This window comes from Magnolia sinica, chromosome 18 (assembly GCF_029962835.1).
Source record: "Magnolia sinica isolate HGM2019 chromosome 18, MsV1, whole genome shotgun sequence".
In the NCBI taxonomy this organism is placed as follows: domain Eukaryota; kingdom Viridiplantae; phylum Streptophyta; class Magnoliopsida; order Magnoliales; family Magnoliaceae; genus Magnolia; species Magnolia sinica.
Window position 1 is genome coordinate 6,941,346 of NC_080590.1, and position 14,006 is coordinate 6,955,351.

The 14,006-nt window shown below is 40.1% G+C and overlaps 1 protein-coding gene and 1 long non-coding RNA gene across 3 annotated transcripts; both read left to right on the forward strand.

Moving 5' to 3' along the window:
- The first annotated feature begins 4,778 nt into the window (after positions 1-4,778).
- LOC131232945 (uncharacterized) lies at positions 4,779-12,554 on the forward strand. Its single transcript, XR_009165000.1, has 2 exons — positions 4,779-5,006; positions 11,994-12,554. It is a non-coding gene; the product is annotated as an uncharacterized LOC131232945 (long non-coding RNA).
- Positions 5,020-11,557, forward strand: LOC131232944 (uncharacterized). 2 transcript variants are annotated; one of them, XM_058229488.1, is made up of 2 exons: positions 5,020-5,064; positions 10,840-11,557. In XM_058229488.1, the coding sequence occupies exons 1-2, from the start codon at positions 5,035-5,037 to the stop codon at positions 11,407-11,409; spliced, it is 600 nt and encodes a 199-aa protein (XP_058085471.1). In that variant the 5' UTR covers positions 5,020-5,034; the 3' UTR covers positions 11,410-11,557. The 2 variants fall into 2 exon arrangements, with proteins under 2 accessions (XP_058085471.1, XP_058085470.1); XM_058229487.1 differs by lacking the exon at positions 5,020-5,064 and adding an exon at positions 10,641-10,706.
- Positions 12,555-14,006: the final 1,452 nt, after the last annotated feature.

Here is a 14,006-nt window from a genome sequence, read left to right on the forward strand (position 1 = left end):
TGAGAAGAAAAGCGAATGGACGGTGTTGATCAAACACATACATTACAGTGGACCCCACAGAGTATCCACATCATGGTGTAGCGTTGGTGATCAGCTCCGCACTACACAATCAGCGTCTACGTTTCTCCTTTCACGTAACCGTTTTCCCCTCTCCATACTCCTATCTTTTGCCCATTCCCCTCTTTATAGGAGTGGGCCCACCTCATGCATATCTGTTTTACAGCGGCTCTCTCACTGCCAAACGCCATACGTGTGATCAAGTCGCCATCTGTTGGGGCCCACAATCGGGCCAATCCCACGAGGAGCGGATTGGGTGACACCCCGGATCCACCGTGGCGGGTGGGGACGCGGATTTCCTGCGAAAGCCTTTCGCAGGAAGTTCCTACGCAAGTATGCTGGGTGGGGCCCACTGCAATGTATGATAGAAATTCATTCCGTCCATCGGTTTTGAGAGCTCATTTTAAGACGTGGGACCAAAAATTAGGTGGATACAAAACTCAACTGGGTCACACCAGAGGGAAAATTGGGGAAAGAAATTCCCACCGTTGAAACCTTCCTGGACTCCATCTTAATGTTTATACGCTATCCAAACCGTTTATAATGTCATTCCGAATGTGATGAAGTAAAAACACGAAAAATATAGCTTGATATAGAACTTTTACGGCCAAAATAATAATGATTCAACGGTTCTCACTGAATACCCAATGTTTCCTCTCGTGTGGCCCATATAAGTGCTATATAAATCTATTTTTTGGTCTCACATACTAAAATGATCTCTCAAAACGAATGGACGGGGTGGATTTTACACAAACATCTCGGTGGGTCCCACGCAGCATCCTTGCGCAGGAACTTCCTGCTAAAGGCTTTCGCAGGAAACCCGCGTCCGGCGGGTGGGACCCTAACTATGGGGCTCACAGTGATGTACGTGCTTTAAATCCACACCGTCCAACCTATTTGACACCTCATTTTAGGGCATGACCCCAAAAATGAAGCTGACTCAAATTTTAAGTGAGCCATACCACGGGAAACAGCTGTGATTGAATGCCTACCATTAAAAACTTCATAGATTCCACCGGACACCTAGACGAACAGGCCACACAAATATCATCTTAATCTAAAGCTTTTGTGGCCCACCGGAAGTTTTTAATGGTCAATCATTACTGTTTCCTTATTATAGTTCATCTGGGATTTGGATCTGCTTCATCCTTTGAATCATGCCCTACAATGAGTTTTCAATACCGATGGAAGGCGTGAATGTAGTCACATACATTATACATTAGGGTCCACCAACCTTGGTGGATCCGAGGATCCACCGAAGCCGCGCCCATCCTGCGTTGCGCAAGTGCACACGCAGAAACCACGCGACAATCGATAAAGCGCGAGTTCCTGCCATCCAAGTCGTTCCGCAGGTGGGCCGTTTGCACCATCTCGTTGGAAGTGTAGGGCCCATCCAATGAGGTCCAGACTAATCGTGTGGTGGGCCACACTTACTATCATAAGAGGCAATTGTGATGTAGTACGTATCATTGAGTCAAGAAGCAAATCACGGCTCTAGACATTTCTAGCTTTATTTTGGTACGTTTGTATAGGGCAGTCTCCATGTCAATCTTGACCGTTCAGATCTTAGCCCCACTACAAAAGGATCACATCACGCAAATAACATTGGTTGGATGATCTTAACTATCTGATATTTTCCTGTACAAAAAGAGGCCCTCCTATCTTTCTATAACCTTTGTATGTATGTAGCTTGCACCCTTTTCTCTCTTTATAAATAAACAGTGAAGGGTTTGGATTTAAATTATCTGTTAATCGAAGGGCAGGATGCTAAAACTGATAAGAGATGGACCCAAGCTGCAGCAACCTTTAGTCCAACTCCTTTCCAAAACAGGCCAACAATTTTTGCCCAAACCAGAACTGCAACCCGTTACCCTGTCACCCAACCGATCCACTTAAAATTCATTGAGCCCAAGTCCAACCCACCCATTTAATTGTTTTCAGGTTGGGCTCAACCTGAAACAACAACACTAGGGTTTTAACATGCATCTATATACACTACTTGCCATCATATGCATGCTTCTTTTCTGATTGTATATGAATTTGTTTCGGGTTTAAGAACAAGTAAAGGCATTTTATTGTAATTAGGTTGGGTTTGACCCGAAACAATCATGCCTGACTTTAAGAACAACTAAAGACATGCACAGCCCTCCCCAGTTAGTGAATACATACACTAACATACGATATGTATAGTAAGACCTTACTAGTACCCATGTATATATTCAATGGGCCAGGCCGATCCATGGGCTTTTGAGCCAAGTAGGTATTTCTTGGGTTTGGGCATAGCTTTTAAGTCTACGGGACGAGTTAGGCTACTCATGATGATTATATATGTTTACATTACAAATTATATATATTACATAGAGTAAGGCATTGAGTCAGATTTTGAAATAGAACTAACCAAACTCAACCTATCTCAGTACCAAGTCTACCATGCCTGACCTTATCCGAGTTGGGTGCGGCGTGTGTATAGCCGAATGCTCATATGCGCACTAGTTTGTACAGAACTCATGCAAACAGTTTTGAGAACTCATCATACTTGATGTTGAACGGTCCATGTGATGCAATGCCCTATGAAACCCCCAAGTCTTAACTTATACTTTGATCCAAAACTTGGAGGGCCATGGAAAAATAAAATAGTTTTTTTTTATTTCAATTCTCTTTTCTATGGCCCACCACAGGGTGAAATTTGACCCCTTGAGGTTTCATGGGATGCCGCATCATATGTACCTTTCTGATTAGACAGCCATGACACGTGTGCACACGTGCGTACGTGAGCATGCCTCATTATACACACACACGCATGCACGTACACTACCCAAGGGTCAAGTCGAGTTATTGGATGAGCTGACTCAAGTTCTCCCCTGCCCAGCTCTAATATCACACATATGAATGGTGGAGCATGTATGCGAGCCCCTGTGAACCCTTCGACTAGGATGAATGTATGAGGTACAAGCATAGAGCACATTGGAACGGCTCACACGCATTCCGGAAATGAGATTTTGGACCTTGGCTAATGCATATGCTAATGTACATGAGTGATATAAGAGGTACATGACTGATATAAGATGCATGATTGACTTAAATTGAAATAGAAATTTTTCTCATTGAACCTGTACTGAAATAACTTGAGATATCCATTTTAAGTTTTAATGTATGTATTTATTTTTATAAATTTGGATGTACAAGTGGTCATGAACCAAGTCGGGCTAGACAGCAATTCTTTTGATTTTTTTTTATAAAATCTTATGGTATGAGCCAAACGTGGGCTTGCCTATAGGATTTTGGGCTGGGATTGGGCAACATGAAGCCCATCCTAGCCTGGCTCATTGACAGCCCTATGGGCCACAGGACATGTTCAAGTAGATAACTTTCAGCCTACTAAGTGAATGTAACATCCAACCCTTGCAATATGTCATCCCCGCCATGAAGATTGCCTAATGCAAAAATTAAGCCTGCATGATAGACAATCCACATCAAAGGTTAGCCTAACGATGAGTAGCCCATATCCAAGGTGAGTCCCGCATGATGGTTGGCCTATATTGGAGGTGGGGCATATTATGGACGGTCCACATCAAAGGTGGGCTCCACATGATGGGAGTGGATATGAATATGGGCCCCACATGATAGATAACTAACATCAAATGTGGGCCCTACCTAATGAATTGTTCACATTAAAAGGTGGGTGCCTAATGATGCGGGGCCCACAACCAAAGTGGGTCCTACATGATGGATGGCCCACCTCAAAGGTGAGGCCCATGCAATGAGGGAGCCACATCAAAGGTTGACCCCACGGGGTAGACGTGGATATGAAAGGGGCTAAACAGACTTTTAGAATAATTAAGGATGATGTTGAAAACCAAATATACTTTTCTACTTTCATGTGATGAGTATAACTAGCTAGCTTATTGGAAATAACTTACGTCCAAAAGCATTCAAAAAATGCTGATATTTCATAATAATAGTAAAATATTCCCAAAAGTATCTATTGTACAGTATCACCAAAATATCAATATCATCTCTCCCAGTCCCAACATAAAGATTTTGTTGTATGTATGATATCATTGCTGGTTAAGTTGAAAAAAGAGGTAAATGTGTGAAAATAATGCGAAAAATGAAAAAATAAAAATTGGAAATTATTTATTTGTGATTTTTTTTTATTTTTTATTTTTTTTTTAAATTTTATCAATGACCGAGTATCATCTACCCACAGTAAAAAGTATCTAAGTTTTCCTCATTTCCCTCCTGCGATCTGACTCCTTTTGTCATCACCTAGTGGTACAGCTCGAAAATGCTTGCGTGACTCGGGCAGGTAGACGGGACGTTACTTTCACATATATGGACGAAAAGACTTCGTGTGAATGAGATCCACGCCGTCCATCAGGTGTGCCATCATGTCTTTGGATGGAGGCTCAAATATAAGGACGATTCAATGCTCAGGTGGGTAGCCCGATGGGAAACAGCTAAGATGGGAACAACCACCGTTGAAACCGCCCAAATTGTGCGTGGGTCAGCTGTGGTGTGTATATACCATCAAATCTACTCATCTGACGTGATACACCAGGATAAATGGTTTATCCGGAAACCAGGATATTCGAAGGCTCATGTGCCCCACTACATGTGAATTTAGAGGTTTCAGGCGTGATTTTACACCGTTGCATAAATATGTCGCCCACCTAGGTCTTTTATTGGACTGATATTTAGTATATACGGTGAGAAACTATCATTTCACCTGATGGACGGTGTGGATCTGGTTCATGTTTGTTCCACGTAGCTCGTAGTTAGTGCAAGTCAGGGCCATCCGCGTGCCTCGCGGGTCAGGCTAGCTCAGTCCAGACCTACACTGCTACTTGGTTCTTTCTTCGCACTCTCTCCCTCTGTAACCTCTCGCTCTCCCTCCCTCTCTCTCTCTCTCTCCGGACTCGTTTCTCATATTTCTGCTTGTTTGGCAGGTATGCAGAAATCCATGTCTTCTGCCAAATGAGTTTTTCGTTTTCTATCTTTTACAGGGTTTGGATTTTATGTTTATAGGGCCTTTTTGCTCTTCGATCCAACAGAAAATACACTACCTAGGGTTTGAAAGAACAGGGAAATGATAGGTTGCTGGGGGCCTCCCTTGCTCCACACGGGGCACGTGCCGCAAATCAAAACCCCCGATTAGTGGGACCCACTCCACATAGGTCATATCACCAATATCATAATTTGTTGAATACTAGATGTCCACCAATCGGGCAGTTTGGATCAAACTCTTAATGCAATCTTTGGATGTGGGTCCCACTATTTGGGCAATTTGGATATGAGGCTTGTGCCACGTGTACGGTAGGGGAAGCGCACCATAGTTGTGGGATAATGGCCAGCACCCCATCATTTCCATTGCAACCACTATTTATTTTAAGTATAAATCATTTAAGAAAATGTGAGTTATTTGATGTTCTCCTGATGCTTTCTTTATGCATGCGTGCATAAAGGGGATTAAGGGTGGACATGAGTTATTACAATATTTTTCAAATTATTAATGGCATGTTTGGATTAAGGGTAAAATTAGGGGAATGGAGGGGAAAGCAAAATTTTCAAACTAACATTAACACTAGGGGAAGCAAACCCTTTGCACTTGTTTGTTTTGCACTAAAGAAAAGATCTGGAAAATGCTTTTCCTTTCTATTTGAAAGTGTTTGTATTAAAATCCCACAAAAGGAAATCACTTTTTTTCTCTAATTTTGCATTTAAAATTTCACATCACCAACAAACTCTTTTCCCTCAATCTGACCTTCTAGTTATACTCTCTCGTTAAGATGGGAAAAGCAAAGGCAAACAGTTTGTTGTGGCATTCTCTGCTTCCCCAGCAAGTGCAAACGTCTTTTTTATTATATAAGTTTAACGGTTATCCTATTACCCTCAAGCCAAACAAGACTTTAGACTATCGATGTGTTTGGGTTGCACTAAATATTATAATATGTCATTATTATTTTATGATTAATCAATCTAATTTTAGTGCAAAATATCATGAAATTTCATGATATCTGGTGCAACCCAAACGCAACCTAAATTTCTAAATTTTCATAAGGAAAGTATCCGATGCTTTTGTGGGATTGGCTATTTCTTCCTTTGACAATGCCAAATGAATACCAAAATGGAGACACCATCAATACCTACAACCATTTCCCATTTTAGTAATTGGAAGACTACAAGAATACTATAAACCTATAGTATTTTCATAACTCCAATCCTAATAATGGAAATGGGTGTGTGCAAATGAAAATGGGTGAGTGTAGATGTCCATTCCTTAAACAAATCGAAGGAATTGTGGAATCTCAGAAGTTCCACCTATTGAGGGAGTAGGTTTGCCTGCCTTACAAGGAAGGTGGAGTTGGCATTAGGAGATTGGAATTGGCGAATCTTGCCCCGTTGGAGAAATGGCTTTGGAGGTTTGAGATGGAAGAAGCGAGCTTGCGGAAGACGGTGGTTGTTGGAAAGTACAGAGTCAAGGAGGGGGATTGGTGGGTTGGGTTCTCTTCACAAGTCTTGTGGTCTTTGAAAGGCGGTTGAAAGCAGTGTTTTAAATAGCTACATTATGTAGCATGTAGCTTACACTATGTAGTGTAGCTTAGACTTAACCCTACATAGCTCATGAACATAGCTTAAGTTGCATATAGTGTAGGGTACATGCTAATTTACATACGTTACACGCTACGTAGCTTATACTACAAGCTAGTTTTCACTAAAACAAAAATCAATTTAAGTTTTCAATGATTAGTTACATTTTTTCCATTAAAAAAAAATAATAATTAGTTTATTTTTTCCATCATCTTAGTAAAATCAATAAAAGTAACAATATTAAACCAATTATGTTGCTCTTTCTTTATCTTTAATCTTTATAGTTAATCTTTGCTGCATTTTTTCTATTATTTTATATTGTGTTTGGTTGCACTAGATATCAAGAAATTTCATTATTAGTCAGTCTGATGGTGCAAAATATCATTATATTTGATGCAATCAAGCACAATCTCAATTAAAAACCTAGAAGTAGTTGTAAACACCATGTAGCTTACGCCTCACACTACAAAGGGTTAAACGCTATGCTACATGCTATTCGCTATTTAAAACACTGGTTGAAAGTGTGGCTCACAAGTTCAAGGAGGGCGTGTCCTTCTCAAATGGGGATGGGGAGAGATTTTTGCTATTGGGAGGATATGTGGCTAGGTGAGGAGTTGTTACAAGTCGAATTTCCAAGGTTGGCAAGGAAGGATAGCTTCGAATATCAAAATCCCAATCACTTGGTGTTTCTCTATTTCGGGTGGGGAGATGGTTTGCCTATAGGAGGAACTTTTGCGGATGAGGTGTTGGATGAGTTCATTCAAACCTTAGAGTGCCTCCATGGATTTTTGCCCTTTGCCTAGTGTGAAGGATGCCTTGGTATGGAAGCATGAAAAGTTTACCCGACTTTCTATCCAATGGGTTGCTCTCCCAATCAATGTCAAATTCGCATCCAAGTGTTATGGCTTTTGTATGGCACTATAGTGCTCCTCCGAAGGTCATGGCCTTCACGTGGTTTTGGGAAGAAACAAAGTGCTCACTATTGACAACCTCCAAATTGATCGATGGTCATTCTTACTATGGTCTCTGTGTCATGAGATGTAGGGCCGATAAACCAATTTTTTATCCATTATCTGTCTATAGAGTTGTACGTGAATCGAGTTAGCTCGGTTAACTCGCTCAACTCGACTTGAAAAAGCTTGACTCGAAACTGGATTCGAGTTGAGTCGAGCTGATTTTTTGAGCTCGAAAAAATTTCAAGCCGAGTCCGAGCTAAACTGAACTCGACTCGGTTCGAATTGATTCGACTCTGATCGAGTTCACTTAGTATAAATATTTTGTATATATTTATAGAGTAATGGTCTCCTACGCATCGTACCGCATGATACCTTTTGCGCACCTTTTCTCCACCGGTCATGCAACTTATATAAGTGTGTTTGAGATGGGCTTCACCGTAATGTGTCTATGAAATCCACTCTGTCTATTAAATCCATGATAGTAATCAAGCCGTAGGGCATAACAATACGATGGTTTGTGATTTAGGTGTGCCCCACCAAGTGAAACAGTTTGGATAGTAGGAGTCCTCTGCACTATTTTTGCTCATGTGGCCTACTAGAATTATTGATGCAGGTGATGTTTAATTCATATGCCTAAATTAGCATCATTCCCCTTAAGGTTGGAGTGGATTTTACAAACACACATCAAGGTGGGCCCACCTCCAGCCGTCCCTGTATTGATGGGTCCCTAACGGATTGCATGTTGAAACGGTCGGTAGCCACCTTGCTTCTGGTTAGGTGCTGGTAGACCCAATAATTAAGTATGTATTTAATCTAAGCTGTTCATCCATTTTTCTAACTGAATTTATGGCATGAGCTAACAAATGAGCCAAATCCAGATCTCAGGTGGACCACACCATAAGAAAACAGTGGATTGAACTCCCACCATTAAAAACGTCCTAAGGCCCACTGTAATGTTTATTTGCCATCCTACCTATTGGTTAGGTCATACAGGCCTGGATTAAGGGAAACCAACAATATCAACTTCTTCCAAAACTTTGGTGGCCCCAAAGAAAGTTTTAATGGTGGGGCGTCCCTATACTGTTTTGTGTGCCATGGTCCACCTGAGATTTGAATCTAGCTCATCCTTGGGATCATGCTATACAATGAGCTTGTAAAATGGAACGAACGGCTTAAATTAAATAAATACATCATTGTTGGGCCACTAGCACTGACCAACAACTAGGTAGCTACCGGCTGTCACAACTTGCAACAACAACATCCCAACCAATACATGGTAGGCCCACCTTGACGTGCATGTAAAATCTACTCCGATCGTAAAGGTCATGAAGATAATTTAGACATGAATTCAACATTAGCCACATCCATAATTCTGGTGGGCCACATGAGCAGAAAGAGTGTTGGGATGCCCACCATCCAAACTTTTTCACTTGGTGTAGCCAACTTACATGACAAATGGGTCTAATGATTGGTCTCCATAAATTAATTTCCACAAGGCTACCAATGGTTGGAGTTGATTTTACATAAACATCATGGCGGGCTTGTAAAAATTCAAAGGTAGGCGCCCTCCTCTCCTACTATTTCCCTTTTGTGGCCCACCCAACTCACAAATTTGCCAAAATTTTGTGACTTATGGCTTAATTTCTATCATAAACTTAATGAACGATGTAGATTTTAAGGACATGTCACAGTAAGACCCACCTCAAACACACTTAGACAAATTGTATGATCTATTGGAAAATGTGCATAAAAGGTCTCCTGCGGTACAGTGTGTAGGAGACCATTACTCTATATTTATATATTTAAATAAATTGTATTATATATATATATATATATATATATATATATATATATATATATATATATATATAATATTAAAAACCATAAAACCTAAACTCGAACTCAGCTCGTAGGCTCGAACTTGAACTCGGCTCGAAAGATTGAGCTTAAGCTCGGCTCGAGTTGCCTAGTCAGGCTCAAGGACTGAGCCGAGCCAAGTTCAAGCTGGGGTAGCTTGCTGACCGAGTCAAGCTGAGCGGGGCTAAGCTCGACTCAGTTCGACTCATGTACAGCTCCATTCATCTACGAGATTGACTTGAGAGAGGTTTTTTGGTATGTTTAAAGTCCCTTAGGTGATGTTGAGGACCACTGACAGCTTGCTTTTGGCTTAGGGTGGAGGTAGCTATGGTAAAAACGGTAAGGTCTTGTGGAGGCTAGCTTTACTAGTAGGGTTATAGGTTATTTGGAGGGAAAGAAATAACTGGCAGTTCTAAGATAAGTGTGGCTTAGTTTCAGAGGTTTTTTGGAGAGCGAAATCGAAAGTATTAGATTGGGCATCAACCTTAAAGGTTTCTATTAAATGTTTTTCTACTTCCTAAGCTAGGTTGCTATAGTAGCTCTTTTGTCAACTTTTGGCGCCTTTTTTTTTTAATTATATAAAATTTAATTTCTTTTATATATATAAAAAAAGGTACTCTTAGGTCTGTTTGGCTTGCGGGTGAACTAGGAGAAGCATTCAGTTTACACCATCGACAAGGCGTTTGCACTTGCTTGGGAAACGGAGGATGCCACGGCAAACTGTCCGCTTTTGCCTTTTCTACCATAACAAGAGACTAGAACCCTTCTTTTTTTAAAAGACAAATGGAGGGAACAAAGCTTATTGTGATGTGGCATTTGCATTTTTAATAACAAAATTAGATGAAAACGCAATTTCCTTTTGTTGTATTATAAGTCAAACACTTTCAAATGGTAAAGAAAAGCATTTTTTTATAATTTTTCTTTAGTGCAAAACAAACTCGTGACTCGTGTAAATGGTTTGCTTTCCCTAGCATTGATGTCAGTTTAACAATTTTGTTTTCCCTTGCATTCTCCTAAATTTACCTCAATCCAAATAGGCCTTTAATGATTTAAAAAATATTGTAATAACTCACATCTACCTTGTTGCAAAATAAATAAATAAATTCACTATAATGTCATGTATCAAAATTATTTCAACTGTTTGTTTCTTGGAACCACTTCAGGTAAAGTTCAAATGGTTTATTTCCATTTGGCATGGGTTCTTTATGGAAAACTTTGACATCCATTGCAAAAGACAATGACGGGGTCATTTCTCTTCAAACATGGACACACATGCAGCATTTAACAGTTTCATCTCAATGTCTACCTTTTCTTGTTGATAGTTTATTTTCCCATCCTTGTTAAAATGCCTTTCGCTTTTCATGCGCTTTATTTTCAGAGAAGGCCTTTTAGATCATCCATCAGAATATCTCCATCGTTTGGGATTATAAAGGCACCGTGCATCATATCCTTTATAAACATCCGCCTTGTAGAATCTTCAATGGCATACTGTCTACATTTAATCTCTCCAAGTCTCGTCAACCTCGGCGTAACTCCTATGAGAAAGGCCTTGCCAGGGGGATTCCGAGTTGCTTCTCTGAGATCCACAACTAGGTTTCCCAGTATACGAGCAGTGCAAGAGAGTGAGGGTCCTCGGAGGTTGATTGACATCATCCGCTTCATCCCCGAGCTTTCAAGCAACTATTTCAGAAGCCCTTCTCGGAGGGCACTGTTTGGTGGGATTTCATTACTAGGTGGATTCTACGTTGCACAAACCATATCTTTATCATTTGGTGCTTTAGGAGTGAATGATGTAATTGCTGCGGTAATATGTGTTCTCCTCACCGAGTACGTAACCAGATTTTATTACAGTCGGCCCAAAGTAACATTTTCTCTTGCTCTCCTCAATAATTTTAAGATGGGATTTACCTACGGCCTTTTCATTGATGCTTTCAAGCTTGCTAGTTGAGAAAGGGGGAAAGAGAGCTGAAATTAAGAGCTTTTCCTCTTTCTATATTTCAGCCTTGTATGTAAATACTTGTTATTGAATTCAACATATATCAGCACCTTACAAGGATTCAAATCTCTTAGAATACGTGTCAGTTCTTATTGTTTCAGCCTTTTGTCATCCATTTATATCGTCTCACCCTTTTGCATTTATCTCTAGGCAATCTTTCATTCTTGTCTAATGCTTCGTGATTGCCAGAACTTTGCTGATGTATGAAGTTTGCAGCAGCCGAATGATAAGATCTGTATCATGAATGGTCTCAAATCTCAAATATCCTTCCATAAAATCCTCTCCATTCTCATATAAGCCTTTCATTTCTTGGTTCTGTTGCGGCATGACAATCAAATTCAGTTTGTGAGGTTATCTTGAAGTGTTGACAGTATGTTTTACTTTCTTGTGCCAATATCTTCTTTCCTATGCCTGGCAAGTGTCGTGTCGCAATCCACTTCAGGAGATGAAAGCCATGTCTTCGTGAGGCCATGGATAGGCAGGGACAAGGTGGAGTTTTTCAAGTTCTCCAACTCCTCTGTTCTACTTTATTTCAGATGGGTGGCTGTGATTGATTCAGTGGGTTTTGTTGCTTCTATTGTTTCTGATGGGAATCCGGTGTCATCAGAGTTATCAGATGTTTGGAGTTTCTGAATACTGTGGAAGCAAGATAGGTGAGGGAGCATTGAGTGTAGTGCAAGCCCAAGTGAGAAAATAGAAATTCTTTAACTGATAGATAGGTTCCTATATATATGATTGACATGTTATGACTTCAAGCTCATTTGTGCTTATTTGACTATTTGGAAGTTGGAAATATTTGGGGAGGACAGTTCCTCTACAGCTGTTGTAGATGACAATTTTGTGCAACTAGCTTTGTGTGGGGCCCACAGTAGCATGTGTACAGAATCCAACCTGTCCAGCAGGGTCTCCCTACCATGAAAATGGGTGGCCCCAAAATCAGGCCAATCTAATAATCAGGTGAGACAGACCGTAGAAAACAACGGACAACCACCCAAAAACCTCTAAATTCATGTGGCGACCAAACCGATTATTTGATTGTCCTGATTTGAAGGGTCCCATTTTGTTGTAGAGGAACTGGCCGCATATTTTAGGTGTTATTTGAAGATTCTGTGTATTGAATTATTATTGTTACTATTATTATTATTATTATGCTTTTAGAATTGACGATTTTCAAATAGACGTTCAAGACAATGATTTGAACTGTTCATTTCTCTGCTTGATCATGAATGATCATTTTTCATGCTATTGATTGGATGGTTAGGATCATCTGGTCAATCATCATGGACTACCCCTGGTGTTATGAAATAAATGGATTATCCAGATTGACGATGGATTTCTCAACTTGACCAAATCTGGCCAAGCTTATTTCTTGCCAGCACTACTATCATTGAACTAAGCTTCCTGCATGCATTAGAAGGCTTTCGCTAATAGAATCTCTCCTTAGCAAGGTATTCCGTATCGGTAACGGTGGCCGTAACGGTTACCACCATTACCGATACGGGTATCAGCCATAACGGCCAATACAGGGGCGTAACAACCGTTGTGACCCCCATAACTGTTGAAAATTTTCTTTTGCTCGAAAAAGTCTGAAAAAAAAATTCCAGAAAATCAAGAATAATGTAAATATTTCAAATATGTATCCATTTTTATTTTTATTTTTTGTTTTGAACATGTTTATGATAGTATAACGGTCTACTCTTTGGTGAGAGTGTTTTATCGGGTTTTCTAGTGAATTATTTAATATGATTATGTCTATAATTTTTGCACATCACAATCAAGCATTAGAACTAGAAATCAGAAAAAGGCAACACTATTTTTTCAATTTTTTGAAAAAAAAGGCCCTCGGAGATTCTATTCGCTCAAATCACTTCAATCCACAATTTTAATCTTAAAAGTTATAGTAAGAGTGGTCCAAATCTGTTGTAAAATGATATAGGAAAGTTTTTGGAATGAGAAAAGAGAAAAAGAGGAGAAAAGTGAATTTAAATAGAAAAAAAAAAGTGATCGTTTTTCAACCATTACGGGAGTAACAGTCGTTATGTCATGTAACGGCCTTTACGGCCACCATAACGGCTGATACGGTCTCAAAAAACTAACCGCCCCTTTTCACCCACGTATCGCGTAACGGTCATGCCCGTTACCTATATCTATCGGCCTTTATAAGCATATCATAACTTATACGGAACACCTTGCTCCTTAGAAAGTGTTACATTCTTCCTAGTAGGATTTAGGTAACATCTATTGAATACTTGGACCATATTAAATTTCCACTAGGACGAATGTGGAAGTTGAAAGTGTATCCAAGGCACTGTGATGAGCCAAACCCAATGTCAATCCTTTGGGAACATCACAAACTGAGTTAAAATCATCCCCTTGGATGAATATTACAAGTAACAGGATTCAATAGTTTTTCTTTTCACGCACTTATAAACAACGACAAAGATTGATCATTGATGTGGGAATGGGGGCCTCATACGAAATCCGGTGAGTCCGCTTCCCTGGCCTATGTTATTAAACTGCTTGTCATTGTGAGGTTTCTTGAAAGACTG

Bases quoted from the DNA above. Each gene is read 5' to 3' on its own strand.
- LOC131232944 (XM_058229487.1), top strand. From the start codon at position 10,656: ATGGGTTCTTTATGGAAAACTTTGACATCCATTGCAAAAGACAATGAC. The intron at 10,707-10,839 runs GTCATTTCTCTT...CTTTATTTTCAG, and splicing joins TTGCAAAAGACAATGACGGG to AGAAGGCCTTTTAGATCATC.